Source organism: Mustela nivalis (genome assembly GCF_964662115.1).
Source record: "Mustela nivalis genome assembly, chromosome: 12".
NCBI lineage: Eukaryota > Metazoa > Chordata > Mammalia > Carnivora > Mustelidae > Mustela > Mustela nivalis.
The window spans coordinates 13,735,675-13,759,333 of NC_139031.1; the positions used below are offsets into that span (position 1 = coordinate 13,735,675).

General features: G+C 37.2%; 1 protein-coding gene across 19 annotated transcripts in view; it reads right to left on the reverse strand.

The window, feature by feature from the left end:
* Positions 1-23,659, reverse strand: part of LOC309845665 (putative RNA-binding protein Luc7-like 2) — a 61,482-nt gene that overhangs the window by 15,195 nt on the left and 22,628 nt on the right. For 10 of the 19 annotated variants that reach the window (XM_082693946.1, XM_082693944.1, XM_082693934.1 and 7 more), the window contains 4 exons: positions 11,735-11,813; positions 9,814-9,912; positions 6,665-6,775; positions 3,314-3,457 (listed from right to left, as the gene is read on the reverse strand). In XM_082693946.1, coding sequence (XP_082550072.1) covers positions 3,314-3,457; positions 6,665-6,775; positions 9,814-9,912; positions 11,735-11,813 — 433 coding nt within the window. The remainder of the gene's footprint in view (positions 1-3,313; positions 3,458-6,664; positions 6,776-9,813; positions 9,913-11,734; positions 11,814-23,659) is intronic. The other 9 variants (XM_082693936.1, XM_082693933.1, XM_082693940.1 and 6 more) reach the window with 1 other exon arrangement.

Consider the following 23,659-nt stretch of genomic DNA (forward strand, 5'->3'; position numbering starts at 1 on the left):
GGGACCTCTTCTACTAGGAGGTAAAAGATCCAAGACACAAGTGCATTTTGCGAAGAACTACTGTAAGAATTCTACCATGAATTCTGACTTCTACCACAGAATATGACTTCTGGAAAAAATTTTCTCAGTGTTCTACAATGCTTTGTTTTCTATGATTTTTGTTAAAAATGAGATGCAGCTGGGCGCCTGGGTGGCTCAGTTGGTTGGACGACTGCATTCAGCTCAGGTCATGATCCTGGAGTCCCAGGATCGAGTCCCACATCAGACTCCCAGCTCCATGGGAAGTCTGCTTCTCCCTCTGACCTTCTCCTCACTCATGTTCTCTCTCACTGTCTCTCTCTCAAATAAATAAATAAAATCTTAAAAAAAAAAAAAAAAAATGAGATGCAGCAACCCCGAAACTGTGTATCAGTGAAGGACCAAGGAAGAAGTCACCCACACTGGCAGAGAAAGAAAGAATGCATGTCTTTGATACTGTTAAGTTTCCTTGCCTTCTCTCCCACAGATCATTTTCTCCTCCTTTGAAAATGTGGACAGGGCATATAAATGATAAGACTTTCTTTCTACTGAGAGGAATAGTTCTGTAAGATAAGCAACGAAAGGTGCCTTAATGAGAAAAAGAGGTCTTACACAAAACGATTTTAAGTTCAGTAATGAAATAACAAGTATTAGTGGGTTTGTGGATTCACTGTACTCCTTTTGTTTGAGGCCAGCGGTATGTCCAGCTAAAAGATATTACATTCCCAAGCCTCCACAGACCTTTGGCTAAGGAGATATTCAAGTGGACATTGCTGGATGGAATCTATAGAAAGTCCTTTCAAAGGGAGTTAACAGACTGAAATAAAAAAAATCACCAATGGCTGCTATCACCTACAGATGAGAAAGTGATGGGAAACAATATTTACAGTTTCAAAAATGTCAATACCAAGATACTTATTAATTACAAAAAGAAAGCACTCTAACTTCACAGTAGAAAAATAGGCCAATCATCAAAAATGGGACAAATCACTAACATGTGCCTTCTAATGAGATATGACATTACTTGAACGGTACTGTCAAAAATCTAACCAGGGGGGCACCTGGGTGGTTTAGTGGGTTGGGCCTCGGCCTGTGGCTCAGGTCATGATCTCAGAGTCCTGGGATTGAGCCCCGCTTCGGGCTCTCTGCTCGGCAAAGGAGCCTGCTTCCTCCTCTCTCTCTAACTGCCTCTCTGCCTACTTGTGATCTCTGTCTGTCAAATGAATAAATAAAATCTCTAAAAAAAATCTAACCAGGAGGAAAAATCAGACAAACAGAAACTGAAGACATTTTATAAAATGAAGCCTGTACTTTTCAAAACTGTCAAGATCATGTCAGACAAAGACTAAGGTTCATTACTTGAGTCTTTTAGGAAATTAGCTATAAAATACACTGCATTTTAAAATTCATAGGGTTCAGGGGCACAGGGCTGGCTCAGTCAATTAGGGTCTGCCTTCAGCTTAGATTATGATCCCAGGACCAAGCTCCACGTTGTGCTCCCTACTCAGTAGGGAGCCTACTACTCCTTCTCCCCCCTACTCATGCTTGCTCTCTCTCTCTCTAGTGCTCTAACAAATAAAGTCTTAAAAATTTTTAAAAATACTAAAATTCATAGTGTTTACTTTCTGGAATGATACTAATTACATTTAAAGAAATCCTAAGTATTAAGTATTAAATAAAATTAACAAGAATTGGCTACATGGTGTATCTTTTTCTATCCTTTTACCTTTGATCCATCTTTGTATTTAAAGTAGCTTTTTTTTTTTTTTTTTTTTTTTAATTAGACACAGAGAGATCACATAGGCAGAAAGGCAGGCACCGAGAGAGGGAAACAGGCCCCACCCCGAGCAGAGAGCCTGATGCGGGGCTCGATCCCAGGACCCTGAGATCATGACCCAAGCCAAAGGCAGAGGTTTAACCCAATGAGCCACCCAGGTGCTCCTAAAGTACCTGGCATATAGTAAAGTCTTGCTTTTATTTTTCTAAGACCTGAGCAGAAGGTGCTTAACAAACTGAGTCACCCAAGTGCCCTAAGTCTTGCTTAAAAAAAAAAAAAAAGAAAGAAAGAAAAAAAATCCAGTCTCACAATCTCTGCCTTTTAATTGGAACGTTTAGACCATTTACATTTAACTTAATTACTAGTACACTGGGTTTAAGTCTACCACAATTAGAGATGGAGACTTTAATACTCCTCTCAGTAAACAGAACAGAAAATCTATCTGATATGGAGAACTTGATTAATCAATCAACTATCTTGACTCAATTAACATTTATGAACACTCCACTTAATAAGGCAGAGTATCATTCTTTTCAAATGCAGATGGACCATTCCATCTTTCCAAATCAATGTTAAAAAAAAAAAACAAAAACGAGTAGTCCATCTGGAGAATGGGTTTAAGGCAGACATTTCACCAAGACCACATGCAGGGCACAAAATAAGTACTGATAATATCTAAGAGACCTAAAATCACACAAATGTTCTCCCACTGCAACATATGTAAATTAAAATCAGAAAACTACTTGGAAAAAACACCAAATATATAAAAACACACTCCTAAGTAACTCATAGATCAAAGAAGAAATCACAAAGAATATTAGAAAATATCTGAACTGAATGAAAATAAGAACAAAATATGGAATTCTGTGGGATCCAGCTACAATTGTGCCAGAAGAAAATCTGTAGCATCAAATGGGCTAAAATCAATTATCTAGGCTTCCATTTTAAAAGAGGGCAGAATAAGAACAAATTAAACAGAGGTGTGATACAGTTAAGAGCAAAGGAGACTATGGCAAAATGGAAGAATACAACCCCATCTGAAGGCATCCGATTTTTTAGAACACACGAGGTGGGCCAAACAAAATAGAATTTTGGCTGTAGGATATTAGATTTTGATTTGTGCTACTACAGAGAAAGAATGAGAGAAGTCTCCCGAAGTACTAGCAGAACTGTACTGAGATGTGAAGTGAAGAGAGAATGCTATGGTTGCATGATGGTAAAGTCAAGGGAGGGAAGATATCACAGGAAATGCATAAATGCATTCTGTATGTGACTTCTGTGTATGACCAGCTAGTCTAGTTGATTTCATTTTCTACTTAAAAACTTCAACAGATCAAAGCCTCTAAAGTAAAAACAAAAACCCCCCAACTTTGATATATAATCCATTACTATGGGATAGACTAATTAAATTTTATAATTAGTTTAAATTTCCTGTACTAGCAATAAGTTTTCAATAATTTCCAATCAAGTATGTTTTGACAGTAAAACTGAACATATTACCATTAAAAATTGTATTACCTCCGCTTCTCTTTTCTTTGCCCGTGCTTTCTCTACTTCATCCATTACTTTCTGAGATTCTTCCACATTTCCTTCAGCCCCTAGTTGTTCCACCTTGGCCAACAACTTACCAATTTCTTCATTTAACTCGTGAACACGTTCTGCCTAGAAATAAACAGAAAAGATCATGAATAAAAAGCAGAATAAATTATCAGAGTTCAAAATATTTCATAAATGCTCAAAAAAGACTCAAGGCAATATGAGGATAAATAATGCTTTCTGAGCATATCATAAATGAACTGGTGGGATGAGGGTGTTTAAACCTACCTGCCCTCTCATTACAGGGAGATCAGGAAATACAACTGACCTCAATTTAACTATTACTTTACAACCTCTGCATTGGCAATGTATTCCAAGCATAAAATACCGTTTCTTCCACTATCTGCCCTTATCTACCTTTGCAAACCATCTCTTGTGTTCCCCCACTTCACAACACAATCTATAGTTATAGCTAGTTTCCCATATTTACTCTTGTTTTCTGCATTTGTGACTTTGCAGAGGGATGTCATCCCTCTTCCTCGGACATTGTCCCTTACCTCCCTTGTCTGAACTCATGAATGCATATTCATTCAACAAATTCAACTATTCTGTGAAACATTCTTCATCAGTCACCAAATTTCACCCCCACTTAAACATAAGCAGAGACCCAAACCTTCCTTTGCGCCATCTTTTTATCTTTAATGACACTCTTATGTACATACTTGTGTATGTTTGTGTGTGGTCCTGGGATTGAGCCCCACATTGGGCTCTCTGCTCTGCAGGGAGCCTGCTTTCTCCTATCTCTCTGCCTGCCTCTCTGCCTACTTGTGATCTCTGTCAAATAAAATCTTTTAAAAAATGTAAAAACTATATTGAACAGCACAAAATATTTCAAAGTAGTTAAGTCATCAAATCAACAAAATGCAATAAATGGACTTTTTTAGATTCTGATTAGAACAAACCAACTCTATATAGGAAAAATGAACACGTTCAGGATATTAGATAATGTTAAAAAATTATTAACTTTCTGGATGTGATTTATTATGGTTATGCTTTAGAGGTGAAACGATGTGACATTTGGAATTTGCTTTTAAAATAATGAAACAGGGACGCCTGGGTGGCTCAGCATCTGCCTTCAGCCCAGATCTTGATTCCAGGGTTCTGGATTGAGCCCCATGTTGGCCTTCCTGCTCAGTGAGGAGTCTCCTTCTCCTTCTCCCTCAGCACCTTCCCCTGCTCCATTTCTGTCTTTCACTCAAGTAAGTAAAATTTTTAAATAAATAAATAGAACAACGAAACAAGAGCAAAAACCTATGAATCCACTGGGATTTATTGTACTTTTCTTTCCAGTTTTCTGTTTGTCTTTTTAAACGTTATTTATTTATTTAAGTAATCCCCACACCCAACATGGGGCTCAAATTCACAACCCAGAGATCAAGAATTGAATGTTCTACCAACTGAGTCAGTCAGGCACCCCTGTTTCCCCTTTTTGTTTTTAAGTTCACATAAAAAAAATTTTTTTCTTTTCCTTAAGTAGGCTCCACACCCAGCATAGAGCACAACACGGGGCTTGTTGAGATCAAGACCTGAGCTGAGCAATCAGCATTTGCATGCTTAATCAACTCAGGCCACCACATGTTCCCATGAAGAAGTACTTTTTAAAAACAGAGGGTAAAACATACATCTAAAGAACACTAAAAAATCAACATTAAAAAAAAAAATTGAGTAGTCCATCTGGAGAATGGGTTTAAGACAAGACATTTCATTAAAGAGGTACCTAAATGCCAAATAAACACATCAAAAATATGTTCAGCATCATTAGGCATTCGGGAAATGCAAACTAAAACCAAGAAATATCACTGCACACCTTTAAGAATGGCTAAAATGAAAATGAAAACCAAATGCTGGCATAGATGTGAAGAAACTAAATCACTAACACATTGCTGGTAGAATCTCATACAGCCACTCTAGAAAAAAGTTTGACACCTGCTTTCAAAACTAAAAATGGACTTATAATATGACCACATGACCCCGAACTGCCTTCCTTTTTTCTTAATCCCAAAGAAATGAAATATTTATTGCAGTTTTACTGGTGTTAACCAGAAAGTGCAAACAACCTAAACATCTTTCAATGTGTGGTTAAACTGTGGCGTAGCCATACCATGAAATATTACTCAAAAAGGAATGAACTGATACACATAACAACTTATATGAATCAAGGAACCTGTGCTGAGTGAAAAGAACCATCTCAAAAGGTTACCTGATTCCATTTATGTAATATTCAGTAAAATAAGATAATTATAGAGCCAGAGAATACATTAGTGGTTTCCAGAAGACAGGAGAAAGGGGAAATAGATGTGGCTCTAAAGGGTAATATGAGGGACTCTCATCGTGATGTTATAGTGAAGTAACTTAACTATGGTGGTAACTACCCAAGTTACTTACAAATGTAATAAAACTGCACCGAGCCATATATACACATATGCAAGTGCACACACAAATGGCAAAATCTGAGTAAAATGGGGCGCCTGGGTGGCTCAGTGGGTTAAAGTCTCTGCCTTCGGCTCAGGTCATGATCCTGGGCTCCTGGGATCAAGCTCCACACTGGGGTCTCTGCTTGGCAGGGAGCCGGAAGCTTCCTCCTCTCTCTCTGCCTGCCTCTCTGCCTACTTGTGATCTCTGTCAAATAAATAAATAAAATCTTAAAAAAAAAAAAAAATCTGAGTAAAAAGTCATGATTGGACCAGTATCAATTCCTTGTGTACTGTAGCCGTATAAAATGTGAACATCAGGGGCGCTTGGGTGGCTCAGTGAGTTAAAGCCTCTGCCTTCGGCTTGGGTCATGATCCCAGGGTCCTGGGATCGAGCCCCCCACATCGGGTTCTCTGCTCAGCGAGGAGCCTGCTTCCTCTTCTCCCTGCCTCTCTGCCTACTTGTGATATGTCTGTAAATAAATAAAATCTTTAAAAAAGAAAAAAATGTGAACATTAGGGGAGGCTAGAGGAAGAGCTCAGAGAATTCCCTACAAAGACTGCAATCTGTGGATGTAATTATTTCAAAATAAAAAGTTAGAATTAGGGACGCCTGGGTGGTTCAGTGGGTTAAGCCTCTGCCTTCGGCTCAGGTCATGATCTCAGGGTCCTGGGATCGAGCCCTGCACAAGACTCTGCTCAGCGGAGAGCCTGCTTCCTCCTCTCTCTCTGCCTGTCTCTCGGCCTACTTTTGATCTCTCGCTGTCAAATAAATAAATAAAAATCTTAAAAAAAAAAAAGTTAGAAATTAGTGAGTTGAAACAGTATTTTGTAGTACTAATGAAATAACCGAAATTCTTACCTTTGCTGCCACTTCAGCACTGATCTCTTCTTGAGTTTCTGCTAATCTTTTCTTAGCCACTTCTGTTCTTCTATCACAATCTGCAATGAATGACTGAAGATGATCCATAGCCTGCAAAATTTAATTAAAAGAAAATTACTGCCAGAAAAATCAACTTTATTGAGGAATATCTTCACTCAAAAATTATACATAATTTTCTTATTTTTTAAAAGGAGGCTCTAAACCCAGCATGGAGCCCAATACAAGGCCTGAACTCACAACCCTGAGATCAAGAGTCAGGCACTTAACCAACAGAGCCACCTAGGGACCCCATACTTTATTTTTTGAAGTGCTAATAGGGTAGTAAAAAAACAAAAGCACGTTCAATTATGAATCAAAAATACAACTTCATCACCTATTAAATTAGCAGAGTAAACATAAACAGTTCCCAGAAAAGTGAAACTGTAAGGAAACTACCACTCTCATACTCCGCTGAAGAGACAGTGCAGTGTTTAAAAAAGACAACGTGGTAACTGGTATCAAAAGACTTAAAAATGTCTCCTGACTTAGTAATTTTGCTTCCAGAAATACCTTTTAAGAAAATAATCCAATATACAGGAGGCTTAATATTCAAAGATGTTCCTCACAGTGTTATTTTTAAGTTGTAAATACCCTAAATACCTAGGTAATGTAGAAATTTTGATCTTCAGCCAATAAAAAAAGGTTTTAATACTTAATGATACAAGAAAATGTTCATGATTTGTAAATAAAAAGGATTTTACACAGTATCATATGCCATAAAATCCCAACTCTGTAAAATAAAGCACAGAAAAAGGGGCGCTTGGGTGTCTCAGTGGGTTAAAGCCTCTGCCTTCGGCTCAGCTTGGGATCCTGGGGTCCTGGGATCCTGCATCAGCCTCTCTGCTCAGCATGGAACCTGCCTCCCTCTCTTTCTCTACCTGCCTCTCTGCCTACTTGTGATCTCTGTCAAATAAATAAATAAAATCTTTAAAAAAAAAAAAATAAAGCACAGAAAAAAAGGAGAGCATACATAAAATTTTAGCAATTCTTCTTGAGTATATGCAAAATTTTCAATAATTAGTTTTTCCATGCTTCTCAGATTTTCCACAATGAAAATGTTACAATCAGGAAAACTTGCTTTCTTTTCAAAGAATAAACCACTGAGAATTTTAGCAACATCTACATTGTAAAAATCCAATTCAATAAATACATTAAAAACATTTGTCAGGCATGTATTAGCATGACTATAATAAAATAGTAATTTATTTAAAAGTAAACTTTAAAGGTTTATTCCCAAGTCAAGCAATTTGGACTTTCATATCTTACTGTACAGAAAGAGAACTAATTTAAAATACAAATGTTTAATTAAAAATAAAATCTCAGCACATAGCAGATTCTAGGAATTTCTTGGAAATAAAAAGCAACAGGTTCATTTAAAAGCTCTTATCTGTAATGATAAAGAAACAGGTATTTAGGGACAAATGGGTGGCTCAGTTGGTTAAGCGTCTGCCTGCCTGCCGTCAGGTCATAATCCTTGAGTTCTGGGATGGAGCCCCATGTCAGGTTCCCTGCTCAGCAGGAAGTCTGCTTCTCCACAACCAGCACCAACCTCCGCCCCTCCCCACCCACCCTGCTCATGTGTGTGCAGGCTCTCTCAAATAAATAAAAATCTTAAAAAAAAAAAAACAAAAACCTATTTAGCTCTTTTAATTTAAAATTCATCTTTAAATTCACAAGATAGGTCTATTAAAATTTATTTATGGGAAGCTTAAAGGGGGATCTGAAAGCAGTCAGAGGAAAAAGATGTACTCATCAGTACTGTTAGGTCAACTAAGTAGCTATCTGGAAAAATAAAGCTAAATCTGTACCTCAATTCCTTAGACCAGCATTAATTTAACTTCTTTGAAAGATCTAAGTGTATAGAATGAAGCCATAAAAAATACCAGGAGAAACCATGAGAGACTCTCAACACCTCAGAACAAGGAAGCACTGACATATGAGACGACTATAAAAACATTCTGCAAGGCCCACAACCACTAAAAGAAAAACAGTTAAATATGGAAAATGACTTAATTATCCATATCCCTATATCTAGGTGATGGTTTCTGCTTTATTTTATGCCCAAATAAAATAAATCTATTTTTATTTTAAGCCTTTTTATTTTTTTTAATCAATCTAGTTGATTTAACATGTCTCCCCCAACTGTTCCAGTCCCATATTAAATTATGTTTACATAGGTGATATTGTTTTTTTGTTTTGTTTGACAGAGAGAGAGAATGCACATGGGCAGGCAGAGAATGAGAGGGAGAGAGAATCTTAAGCAGGCTCCACACCCAGCATGGAACCCAATGCAGGACTTGATCTCACATGCTTTTTGGCTCATGATATGAGCCAAAACCAAGTAGGACACTTAACTGACTAAGCCACCCAGGCACTCCTAATTTTCATTTCTATTAGCAGAAATTCTTAGGAGAGAAGTAGATGGAGGTGCCTATTGACTGCTTTACCTTCCAAACCAAGTAATATACCTATTATACCTTACTGGAAAAACAATCAGAAGATGTGTGTTCATTAGTATCTTTTATGTAATACTAATTGGTAAGTTTTATATAAATATAAAAAAAGTTTCCCTATTTTTATAATGAACGATTCTGTTTGTATAAATAAATCACATCTTGGGCCTTTAAGATATGTAAGTGGTACCTTTTAATATTTCTCCTATCAGTTTTACATAAAAAACACTGTATTCAATATCCTCTTTCCCTCTATACATATTCATAGATACAAACAAAAATGAACATAAAAGTTCTGTAGATTATTAAAGGGCCTAAAATACATTAGAAATTTGTTGTTTACATGTGCTTAAATTGAGGTTTCCTTTATCATCACAACTTTACTGGAACAGTTTTTCAAAAGATTATATGCACTGCAAGGATTTTTACACATTTTTTTAAACTACCCAGTTTCACCTTATATTTTTAAAAAAATATTGTTAGTCAAGAAAATTCAGGATCTTACTTTAGAACTGACCTTCAAATAAACACAAAGAAGATAATTTGCTAAGAGCCTTTTCCTATAGAGATATTAATCCACATTCAAAACATTTACTACAAAAAAATAATCTAACCCATTAAAGAAAAATTACATACATCAAGTTCAAAGAAAAAATCTTGTTCTTTGGACGCAATTTCATAATCTGCTCTTAAAGCCAGGTCATGAACTTTCAGACATTCTCCAAGATCCATTCTCTGGGGGGTAGAAAAAAGACATATTATTGAAACAGTAAACACATTTTTCAAAACTTCATTAATCACCACAGTTCTCTTCAAAATACATATTAAGTCTTACAGATGCTTCTTTATTTATGGACTTTCAAATTACAAAATTTCATGGACAAGCATAAAAGCTGATGTCAGAAAAAAATCCACATCAATTCTGTCTATCAACAGATGGCAACAGTGATTACTTTCGTACTTAAGAACAGACAGACAAGAAAAACTAAAAATCTGAAAAAGCTTCCGGCTTCTTTATCAAATCAAATTTCACTTAACCTATTAACACAGAAAAGATAACGTTAGTTTAAAATTAACTAAAAGAATATGTAAATCAAATTTCTGAATTATATCAATATTCTCTGAACGTTCTGATTTTCAAATAAAGATGGAGTTCTCAAACATAAGACCACTAAACTTGATAAGGATTCCAGATAAGACTCTAGGTGAACTAGCAAAAAGAAATTTATTAACACCCAATATAATTTTACAAAAAATTAAAATCCTATTTACAAGCATGTATCAGGGATCTAAAATATACTCCCATTGAACCTAGGATCCTCCTACTTAGAATTCCAATTAGACATTATTTAACCAAATTAGGTTTTCTCCTGAGACCAAAATTCCTAAAAATCCACCCATTTTTACATTATCTGGGCAACTGATATTTCAGGAAATCCTTTAAGGGGAAAATTGGGGGGGGGGGGGGGAATTGGGCTGAATGCAAAGATATTTACAGATGTGGATATCTGTAATGGAGATCCAAGTAAAACAGATTTTCCAACTGCAAGTATGCTATCCTATCAAATAGAATGTCTCAGAACTGCTCAAAGGTTGGTAAAAAGAGAATACAATAATTTGAATAGGCACAGTAAATATGGCCTTTGGTTTTGTTATACAAACTATGCATAAAGTATGACAAACATAGTAGTAAAGTCATTCCTTCAGTTAACTATGTACCCATTTATGCCATGTGGTAGGGACACAGAGCTAACTGACACAGATACATACAGTCTCTGACCTCATGGAGTTGACATTTAGAAGAGGGGAAATAAGTAATTAACCATGATTGTGTCTCTGAATACAGTTAAGAGGTTTAATAAAACAGGAACCCTCCCATTATGATGGGAGGCTGCTTGGAGGTCAGAGGAGGTCTTTCTGAAGAGGATACATTTAAACTGGATTTAAGATGTGTGAGGAAGCAAACTAACCTTGGGAAAAGCTAAGAAAAGAATCCTTGAGGTTTTACAGAAGATTTACTCTTTAAAAAAAAAAAAAAAAAAAAAAAAGCCAGTGTCAAGCAGAGGGATGTTTCTAGCAGCAAAAAACAGAATAGGACAATCACTGGCACATAGGTCTGGGCCTTAAGCTTTGTTATATAAGTACCTAGAAATGACTCTGTCTTAACTTTTTGGCCAACAACCTAGATACAACAAAAGATATGAAAATCTATTTTGTACAATATCCCAAGCTTAAAAAAAAAAAGTGAATTCACTGGATTAAGATTCAAAAGAATTGGGGCACCTGGTTAGCTGAGTTGGAAGAGCATGTGACTCTTGATTTCAGGGTTGTGAGTTTGAGACCCAAGTTATGTAGGTATTACTTAAAAATAAACTTCAAAAAAAATTTTAAGATTCAAAAGAATTGACAGATCAGATAAAATTTCTCAAAAATATGAAGTCATATCTAAGAAGACAAATTTACAAATAGCTATGAGCAGAAAATTAAGACAAATTTGAAAACATACTAGTCAAGAATAAGAGTTATAATGTGGCATGATTGAGATAAATTAACTTACAGGACATAGTATGAACAAAGTAAGAATCTCTTGCTGAAGGCTGGCAAACACCTCTCTTCCAAAAGATACATTCTGTGTGCTACACATTTCAAAGGGATATAAATAAGTTAGACCAAGTATTTCAAAACCAAGCTATACAAAAAAAGCCGGAGGACAGATGCAATTAGCCAAGAAAAATCAAAATGTGAACCTAGACCTCAAACAACTAAAGAACTCTTCTTTCTTTCTTTCTTTCTTTCTTTCTTTTTTAACTAAAGAACTTTCAACATGAAGCAGAAACAGATCTTAATATTGTTCCAAGGGACTTCAAAGTCAGATTTTAACTTTCTCTCAAATTAAAAACATAAACAAAAAACCCCCACCCACTTTCTAATGATCAAAGCTTTCCAAAGACAGAATACACTTCCTGAAGAGTTAGTGAATTCCCAGATAACTGGAAGATCCCAGTACAGTTTAGACAACCATTTTTCTAAGACACTGAGCAGAGAACTGAACTGCTAAAGTAGCTTCCTCTTTCCAACTCTGACATTTTATGATTATCTTAAAAAAAATTAAAAAAAAAAAAAAGTTTTTCTGTTAAACTCTACTACCTGGGTTACTAATCACATAAAAGAATGAATGTGGGAATATAGACAATGTCTTCAAAGTTATCCTCTGGGAATAGTAAGGAATATTCCCCAGTATTAAGTTATCATCCCTCTAATGGCTCTCATGTATCACTGTTGCTGAGTATGCTGAGATTCCTCCAGGCCCCACTCCTTCCTCTCATAAGTCTATGGATTAAATAAGTCTTCCAGTGACATTAAGCAGCAAGTGAAACTTGCTATTGATGTGTGGAAATTCAAAACTGCTTATTAAGCAACATTTTTAAGAAGTTAAAATGTAATGCTCCTAAAATATGCAGGAAAATAAGATAGTAATGAAAGAGTTGCAAAATACATTGTTACCATCTTTGCTACCAGCCTGTGTGTGTGTGTGTGTGTGTGTGTGTGTGTAAGTAGGCTCCATGCCCCAAGTGGGGTTTAAACTCATGACCTCATGACCAAGAGTTACATACTCTACCAACAGAAGCCAACCAGTAGCCCCAGCAAGTGTGTCTCTTCACTGGTATCTAATACTCTCTCCAACAACTCCCTCTACACATGTATTTCTATAGTTAGAGTTGGTAATGGGAAGCTACACTCATTTCCTAAAATGTTATGATGCCAGTTGGGAATGCCATTGATCCAATACAGTGGTTTTTAACCTAGACCCAGGGTAATAATATTGATGCAAGCTTCTGGAAATAGATCCAAGCCTACCCTCCAAAGACAGAGCTGTAAAAGCCTCCCAGGTGTTTTTAATGTACAGTGTTAGGAACCACTCACTGATCCAGTTTTATTCCTAATCTACAGACAAAGGAACCGAAGCCCAGAAAGACACTTATTCCAGATACTTACTGGGAAATCTGCTTACACTGATTTCTAGGTCTAACGCCCCTTCTGTTTAACACAAGATATGACTTCTGTTCTGCACATAGATACCCAAAGCAGTTGTCTAACTGCCTTTCCTCCAGTTAACTACCTTATCTTTATCCCCTGCTTAACTAGATTTCCAATCTGTTCTCAATAAAAACCTAAAAGGAGGGCACCTGGGTGGCTGAGTAGGTTAAAGCCTCTGCCTTTGGCTCAGGTCATGATCCCAGGGTCCTGGGATCAAACCCTGCATCACACTCTCTGCTCAGCAGGGAGACTGCTTCCTCCTCTCTTTCTGCCTGCCTCTCTGCCTACTTGTGATCTCTGTCAAAATAAAGAAAGAAAATCTTTAAAAAAAAATAAAAATAAATTTAAAAAAATAATAATAAAATAACTAAAAGGAGGGGCGCATCTGAGTGGCTCAATCATTAAGTGCCTGCCTTCAGCTCAGGTCATGATCCCAGGGTCCTCTAAGATCAAGCCCCATCATCAGGCTCCCTGCTCAGCGGGAAGCCTGCTTCTCCCTCTCCCACTCCCCCTGCTTGTGTTCCTTCTCTTTCTGTGTCTCTGTCAAATAAATAAACAAAACCTTAAAACAAGAACAACAACAAAACTCTAAAAGGAATATATAAATCTTGTCTGTTTGACCTAAACATTACTGTTGCCCACCCATACTGGCAGGAATTCTAGGCTTTTCCTCTGCTTTACCATTAAACTTCCATCATACAACCAACCAAAGGGAAAAATTCAACTCTTTGGGTCAAGAACAAAATGAACACCAAAAAGGACACAACTCACAATTATACCACTATTGTTAAGGGTGGAGTTTTGGTAAGAGGATGAAATTTAGAGGGGGAGGGTGGATATATGCCTTGGAGGGGAATTTTCACAAGGGGGAAAGTTTTACTATCTCACCAGAATGTGAGCTCCACAAAGACCAAAGTGTTTTTTTTTTGTTTGTTTTATCTATACGTAGTTTGCCTGGTATACAAGATGTTTAAGACGTATTTGCTGAAAGACTCAAACTGGTAAAAGAGGCCAAACGACATGTGGCATACTGGGCCCTGAGGTTAACAAGCAAGTGTGGTCAAGATCCAACTGAGTACAAAACTGATCTGAGTTCTGGAGGGGAAGGTCTTCTTCACTTCTCCATGGATTATCAATCTTGCTGGGACTTCTTTCCTTCCTAAGTATTTTATGCTACTCTCCTCCATGGACTTGACACTACCCTGGGCCATGAGCTCTGCAGCAGTCCAGTCTAGACTAGCTTACAAAAGTAGATTTGCAGGGCACCAAAATCCTAGGAGGAAGGGCCTAGCTATAATTTTTTTTTCTTTTGGCCTGGAATAGCCTCAGTGCTTATTCACTGGGGATTTAGCAGGACAGTACGTATATACAAATGTTCAGAATTCTAAATACTGGTCATCCATCTATTTTCCTCTCTGTCCATACCACCGCGACTAAACACATACTCTGGCACTGTCATAAACACAGGGAATATTTAAAATAAAGAACAATGGGGAGCCTGGGTGGCTCAGTGGGTTAAAGCCTGAGCCTTCGGCTCAGGTCATGATCCCAGGGTCCTGGGATCGAGCCCCACATGGGGCTCTCTGCTCAGCGGGGAACTGCTTCCTCCTCTTGCTCTGCCTGCTTCTCTGCCTACTTGTGATCTCTGTCTGTCAAATAAATAAATGGAATCTTTAAAAAAAATTTTAAAAATCTTTAAAAAAAGAATAAAATAAAATAAAGAACAAGAAAGCCAAAGTAAACACAACTACCTGCCAATGTAAAAAGTGAGGGAAGGGTAAGTGTGTCCGTGTTAAGGCTCTTCAAGACTGCGGTCATCTAATTAAAAAGCCACCACAAAGGGAACCATGATAGAACCACACTATGACCAATTATGGACCAATCCTCAAAAGCCTAATCAATCCTGACTTTTATCACTGACGGTTAAGTAGTGCTTTGAACACTCAGTGCATAGATACTTGCTGCTGCTTCTCTTGTAAAATAAATGAGCTTCAAACAGAACATAATACAATGTTTGTCTATTTAACTTATAATGGCTCTATTTCTAATGAAAGTCACAGGGAGAGTTTTTGAATTTTTAAATTTAATAAGTAATTTACGGGACGGGACGCCTGGGTGGCTCAGTTGGTTAAGCAGCTGCCTTCGGCTCAGGTCGTGATCCCAGCGTCCTGGGATCGAGTCCCACATCGGGCTCCTTGCTCGGCAGGGAGCCTGCTTCTCCTTCTGCCTGCCATTCTGTCTGCCTGTGCTTGCTCTCTCCCCATCTCTCTCTCTCTGATAAATAAATTAAAAATCATAAAAAAAAATTTTTAATAAGTAATTTACTTCATAATTACATTCTTCCTACAAGTTTATTTATGGCATTTTAATTAAAAGACATCTAAATTCTTAGATTGTAAATGAGGAAAATGTTTATTTATTTATTTTTAAGATATTATTTATTTGACAGAGAGAGAGAGAGACATCACAAGTAGGCAGAGAGGCAGGTGGGGGGCAGGAAGCAGACTCCCCATTCAGCAGAGAGCCGGATGCGGGGCTCGATCCCAGGACCCTGAGATCATGACCTGAACTGAAGGCAGAGGCTTAACCCACTGAGCCACCCAGGAACCCCAAAAATGTTTATTTTTTTAAAAGATTATTTACTTATTTATTTATTTATTTGACAGAGATCAAAAGTAGGCAGAGAGGCAGGCAGAGAGAGAGGAGGAAGCAGGCTCCCCGCAGAGCAGAGAGCCTGATTCAGGACTCGATTCCAGGACCCTGGGACCATGACTTGAACTGAAGGCAGAGGCGTTAACCCACTGAGCCACCCAGGTGCCCCAAAAATGTTTATTTTTAATTGGAAAAATTCAGTTCTGCATTTTTGTCTTCTCCATCCTAAATATATTTCCCTTGTGAAGTCGTCTAATTCTGAAAACTTCTCTTAAAGTCTCTTAGCATTTTGTATTACATTTTACTGTTTAACAAAGTTGATTCTGTTAAGTGCTTTTCTAAGTGTTCTTTTGAAATTTCAAAAATGAACATTATCTCCTCAAACTGGACTTTAAGCTTCATAAGGAAAATAGTTTCTCTTATTTTTTTCCCTCCTACATAAAAGACCAGGTTTATACAACCCATCACCACTAAATAAATGTGATGATTTAACTAAGGAATTCTACTTCTAAGAACCTGAAGAAACAATGAAGTACAGTACACAAAGGTAAATGGACAAAACTTTAACAATGATGTTTTAGAGCATAGGATTTTAACTGAATCATGGAATAGTCATACAACGCATTATTTAGCCGTTAGAAATTATCATCTTGATACTAACCGGAGAAAATAGAGAGTTAAGAAAAACATAATAAAATGCCATTTTTTTCAGGTACAGATTTTCAGATTCATGCAGACACTGCTGTGAAGCTGGTCTGATATTGGTCGTATTATTCTTACACTCAAAAAAAATATCAATAAAGCCACTTGATTTTGGAGGAAAAAAACTTAAGTAACGGAACAGCGGCATGCAGAAATTATAAATCAAAATCAACAAGTAAAGTATTAGAGTACACCAAATCAAAAGCTTGACCTACACATTTGAGTGTACTGCCAGTTATAAACTACTGGCAGTAGTATGTTAATGAATAAAGCAGTGATAGAAACTGGGCATTATAACTACTTCAAAAATTGCAAATATTCTTGCTTTGTTATATTTACTCAGATCAATGAGCTAGATCCTAAAGGGAATTATAAAACAGGGTAAGAAGATAATCCCTGCTATCAAGGAGTTTATATTCTCAATGAAAAAAATGGAGACATTAAACTAACAGTTGCAAATACATAATACAGATGCACATGCAAAGATTTTGCCAGACTGTGCACCAAAACCAAAAACTGTTAACACAATAATAGTCACTGAATAAATAAATTAGGAAACAGCCATATTACAAAATATTATTTTGTAATAATAATAACAACCACTGATTTGGAAACTTCTCCAAGACAAGTGAAAAAAAAAAATCAAACATAATACCCTTTGTTAAAACTTGCACATGCACACACACACACACACACACAGAAAGGGGAGTAGAAAAGTAAATTAAATTGTTGACAGGCTTTATGTCTGGGATGGGGGATGATATATAATGGAAAATATTCATGTTTTATGCTTTTTCCACTTTTACTTGAAAACTTTATTGTCTAAATAATAAAGTAAGGACAGATTGGGTACTTAGCAACTCAGAAGACCTCCCTTAACATCTTATTATCCATTTAACTCTGAGAAATTCATTTAATTTCTCTGAACTTCTCTTTTCTCAAATATTTCAGGACTGCTGCACCAATCAAATTACAGATTCTGACCAGATTGTTAAAGATTTTGAACATGTATCAATATGCAGAATTTTCTCTAAAGGCAAAGAAGAATGCTTGACTATTTGGGCAGAAATCTATACGATGAAATCTATATTTTAGAAGCATTAACACCATATTACTGGATGGACTGACAAGAAGAAAGAGGTCAAGGGCAGAACAGGCTACTAGGACAAGCCAGAAATAAAGTCATAGGGTCAAATCAGAAAAAAAAAAAAAAGAAAAAGAAAGCAGGTGGAGGTAAAAGAGAGTGCTACAGAATAATGAAAGCATTTTAAAGATGGGAAGATCTCTGAAATCATTAATTCCACCACCTTTCTACAACAAGGAAGTCAAGGCTCAGAGAAGTCATAAGATCACAAGTCTAAGATTATAAGCAGGCAGGAGCAGAGTAAAAATTATTTAAAAAAAATTTTTTTTTAATTTTATTTGTTTGACAGAGAGAGATCACAAGTAGAGAGAGAGAGGAGGAAGCAGGCTCCCCGCCTAGCAGACAGCCCGATGTGGGACTGGATCCCAGGACCCTGAGATCATGACCTGAGCTAAAGGCAGAGGCTTAACCCACTGCGCCACCCAGGCAGCCCCAGGAGCAGAGTAAAAATTTAAATCCAGTCCTTAATATAGTTCAATATCCTCTCAATCAACTAATTAAATGGAGCTACTGCCTACCCATTAACTAACTGGAAATGAAGTGCAGAGGGAAAAAGATCGGGAGTACTTCAAGCATGAGCAAACAATGACACCACCAAGAGAAATGACTAAATCAAATGGAAGAGTTGGTCTATAAAGGAAATGTTTTGTTCTGGACATGCTGAAGGTGATGTAACAACAGGAAATCTAAGCACCAGTGTCCAGTATGGCATATATGTAGATATAATCCTATATATAGATATAATATATAGATATATGTACATATAATATTACATTCAGTAAAGGCTTGCTTTATCCAATTAAGTTTTCCAAGCAGACAGTTTTACATATTTCTCTATAGAGTTACAGCTCGAGTATTCTTCTAGGAGCCCCTCTTTAACAAATTATACAGGAACCCCAAATCTGACTTTCCTAAGTCAATTTATTAACAATGGAAATACTTTAAGGTATTTTTCTAAAAGATTTTATTTATTTGTCCTAGAGAGAGATCACAAATAGGCAGAGAGTCGGGGAGAGGGAGAAGACGACTCCCTGCTGAGCAAAGACCACCCCCCCCACGCCCGTACCATGTAAGGTTCCATCCCAGGGTCCTGAGATCATGACCAAGCTGAAGGCAGACATTTAACCAAGTGAGCCACCCAGTCACCCAAATAAACAGAACCTAAGAAAGACAGACAGACAGAAAGAAAGAATAGAAAAGTATTTTTAAAGAACAGTACCACCTGTAAGATCACAGTGTACTGCCAGAGGGAAATTTAATGAGGGTGAAGATGAGGAAGAATACTTGAGAGGAACAGTATAAATTCCTATTATCATATTTACGATTTAAAAACAAACCCCACAAAAACAAAAAAACAAAAAACAAAAAACATACTCTACTGCTTCATAATTTTAACTTTCTAAAAACCACTTTCATTAAAGCAACAGTTTCACTGTTCTCTAACCTGGTTTTAATTTTTTTTTTTTTTTAAGATTTTATTTATTTATTTGACAGATCACAAGTAGGCAGAGAGAGAGGCAGAGAGAGAGGGGAAGCAGGCTCCCTGCTGAGCAGAGAGCCCCTAATTCTTTTATTTATTTATTTATACTGCTTAGTTTGTTTAAAAGAGTCATTCTTCCCATATGCTGTTTTATTGTTTTCTTACACTATTTTAAGAGTCTCAAGAAAAGGTTGAAAGACATCAAAATACAACAATAATTTAGACACAGTACAAAAATAGCAAGTAATCGAAGGATAGTGAATATTAGTGAAGTACTAAAAAGAATGCACACCAGTTGGGAGAAAAAGTGAAACAATGACATGACAGCAGGACAGAGCATGGGAAATACAAAGCCCTGGCTGACCACGCGACTCCTTCCACATGCCCTCCAATGCCAATGCTATTTTCTAAATCACAAGTCACCCACACTTTAATTCTCACTTATTGCCATCATTAACTTTCCTCCTATTTGTAAAATCTCTAATGTTTGATTCAAGCCTGGGGCTCAATAACAAGAGAAAGCCCAATATAATATGGAAAAAGCCTTGAAATAATAAAACCTGAGTACGCATTCAAGTTCCGCCACATTGTCTTAAAGTAGAAATTATGGTATTTCTTTCCTAATTCCAATCCTGGCATTCAAATGAACAAGTCCAACACAAATGATGGATGAAGAGGAAAACCGGCACACTGGGCATGAAGAGATTAGTTCCTGCTTTTTGCCACTTCCCATTTATTAACTGCTCATTCCCATTTATATGTTCCACTTCCAAGTCCATTTTCCCCTGAGTGGATAAAGAACAATAAAGCTCTTCTTCTAGCTTTTAATATTGTTTTTGAAGAACATAGCATGAGGTATTTTCTTTTCTTTTTTTTTTTTTAAGATTTTACTTATTTATTTGACAAAACAGAGATCACAAGTAGGCAGAGAAGCAGGAAGAGAGGAGGAAGCAGGCTCCCTGCCGAGCAGAGAGCCCAATTCAGGACCCTGGGATCAGGACCTAAGCGGGAAGGCAGAGGCCTTAACCCACTGAGCTACCCAGGCGCCCAGCATGAGATATTTTCTTATTCATCCCAAACCAAGATAAGGCAAAGATATCTAGATAACATTAAAACAAAAGTCCCTGGGGCACCTTGGTGGCTCAGTTGGTTAAGCATCTGCCTTTGGCTTGGTCTTTTTTTTTTTTTAAGATTTTATTTATTTGACACAGAGAGAGAAATCACAAGTAGGCAGAGAGGCAGGCAGAGAGAGAGAGGGGAGGAAGCAGGCTCCCTGCGGAGCAGAGAGCCCGACGTGGGGCTCCCAGGACCCTGGGATCATGACCTGAGCTGAAGGCAGAGGCTTTAACCCACTGAGCCACCCAGGCGCCCCTGGCTTGGTCTTTCAAAGGTCCTGGGATCAGGCCCAGCATTGGGTTCCCTGCTCAGTGGGGAGTATGCTTCTCTCTCTCTCTCTCTCTCCCTCTCCCCCTCCACCCAGTTTGTGCTCTCTCCATTGCATGCTCTCAAATACATAAAATCTAAAAAAAAAAAAAAAAAGTCCTTGCCCTAGAAAGACAATGCTAAGTGAGGAGAGAGAACACATATATAAACAAGAAAAAGTAAAAGTAACGAATGCCTATTCAGTAGGATGGAGAGCAGGCGCTACACTGGGGTTCAGAGGCTAAAAGGCTATATAGGCTCACACAATCACATATAGCAAGCCAGACAGGATTTAAATGTGTAAAAAAGAAAAAAGTTACTTCAGCAAGAGAAAAAGAGGTAACCTAAAACAACAATCATGCTAGGGACAATCATGCTAGGGAAGGAAAACATTGAGATAACAATGAATAAATCAGTCTGGTAAAAAACAGGAATTTTTCAAGGATTTATTCATTCAAGGAAGAGACAGAATGGGCTAAGGATTTTGGATTTGGGGCCATATGTACAATAAGTAGGAAAACACCAAATGTTTTGTAAGGAAGCAACATATAAGTTCATTCTTGCTCAGAAGTGACTGGCTTAAGTTTCAAATGTCACTTCATCAGAACAGTTTTGTCTAACCACCCTGGACCACCTTTTCAGGTGTTACCTAACACCTTTCAGGTGTTACCTAAGTTACCTAATCATGCTTTTTTTGGTCCTAGAAACTTAAATCATGACCTAAAATCACATTATTTTGTTGTTTGTCTCTGACAGCAGAATGCTAGCTCCCACCACTTAAAGGAAAAACCCGTGTTCACTTCTGTGTCCCCAACACAGCACACAGTTGGTCCTAAGTACTTGTGAAGTGAATGAATGAATGAGTGAATGAGTCAATGAATGCTGACTTCAACCATCAGTTCCACTCCCAAAGAGATGAAAAACTAAATCACCTTTTTTTAAAAAAATGATTTTATTTATTTGACAGAGACAGACAGCACAAGTAGGCAGAGAGGCAGGCAGAGGGAGAGGGGTCAGGCAGGGGGAGAGGAAGCAGGCTCTCTGCAGAGTAGGGAGCCTGATGATCCCAGGACCCTGGGATCATGACCTGAGCCAAAGGCAGCCACTTAACCCACTGAGTCACCCAGGCACCTCAAACAAATCACTTTTTGAAAAGAAATTCTTTGTTAACTTTTACTGTGAATTCTCTTTACTTTCTCCATTCAGCCTACCTTCCTCATCTTCTTTTTCTATTTCTTAATTTCGTTATTACTTAAATTTCATTATTCCAAACACTACAATAAATACCATAAAAGGAAAAAAAAACATGAAAACTAAAATGTGGAAATTTTACAAATTACATTATCCAAATACATTAATATAAATGCCTATATTTTTTGATCTTACAGACTAGTAATGTCTATGGGACAATAAACATTCACAATGTTTTACTGTATATGGGTCAAAATAAAAGTTTCCTTAATGAGTGAGAATCATCAAACTAAAAAGTATTTCAGTAAGTCATCTGTCTTGCCACCTGTACATCAAGGTAAAATTCATCAGTTTAAAAAATATATCCAGGGGCGCCTGGGTGACTCAGTGGGTTAAAGCTTCTGCCTTCGGCTCAGGTCATGATCCCATGGTCCTAGGATGGATCCCCACATCCAGCTCTCTGCTCAGCAGGGAGCCTGCTTCCCCCTTTCTCTCTGCCTGCCTCTCTGCCTACTTGTGATTTCTGTCAAATAAATAAATAAAATATTAAAAAAAAAAAAAAATATATATATATATATATCCAGTGATAGAGAATCTGGGACTCTGCTTGAGTACAGTAACAAAAAATATTTGTTTTAAGGTTTCGTTTATTATCATGTGCTTGCTCTGTGTTCCTTGTTTACATCCTCCAAATGATGCATTTTTAACTACTCCACTCTCTCTTTTTCACTGAATAGCCTCAGAGACATACTAGTTTCTTCAGCCTTGTTAAAACACAGTTTATAAAACTGTATGCATCTCTAAAACAGTTCTGAAGAGTTCTGGGAATACTCAGAGGACGATCTGAGGTTCTCAGGTAATGAGCATTTATTGAGAATCACTGTACAGAAAAACAAATATGACACCAAAATATGTTAATGAAGTATCAAACTATGAAAAACAATCTGCCTTATATAACAATGACTTCCAGAACTTATTCTACTTTGCCTGGGAGTAATTGGTCTTTACTATTTTATTTTGTTTCCAGATTCATCTATCAGATCCAAGAGTTAAAATTTGCTTCAAAATACCAAACAAGGAGGTTAAGTGATTATAAATAAGGTAGCTTTGTGGCCAAGATTTACTGAAGCTGGTGTATGGGTACATCAAGTTCATTATACAATTCTACTTCTACTTATAGTCAAAACTTTCTATTACAGAAGTTAAAGATTCGGGGTGCCTGGGTGGCTCAATCATCAAGCGTTCTGCCTTTGGCTCAGGTCGTGATCCCAGGGTGCTGAGTCTGGCAGGCTTCTTGTTCAGCAGGGAGCTTGCTTCTCCCTCTGCCACTCTCCCTGCTTGTGTGCACCCTAAGCACGTACCCTCTCTCTGACAAAGAAAATCTTAAAAAAAAAAAAAAAAACCTTTAAAAATATCACTTCCATAAGCCTGAAGTATATAAAATGAATGACTACAAGATTATTTGGTAGGGCAGAAAAAAGTTTCCCAAGGGCATATGCACCCTAAGTTGAACAGTTCAGGGTATTTGTGTGCCAATTTGCCAACAATGCTATCAACAATGTTGAGGGCTTGGTTTTTAACGTTTAGCAGCAAAGTTTAATTACTCACTGGGAAGCTTTTTCTGTGCCTCTGACTTCCTAGACACCAAAGGTGTTTGGGTTTAATTAATCTCTAGAAATGCTTATTAAAGGAATGCATTTTTGTAACTGAAGAATAAAACACAAATTACAAAATCTGCTTAATAAAAGGACATAAAATATACTTCGAAAGTCAAAACTAGGGACACTTGGGTGGCATCGGTGAGTTGGGAGTCTGCCTTTGCCTCAGGTCAGATCTCAGGGTCCTAGAATAGA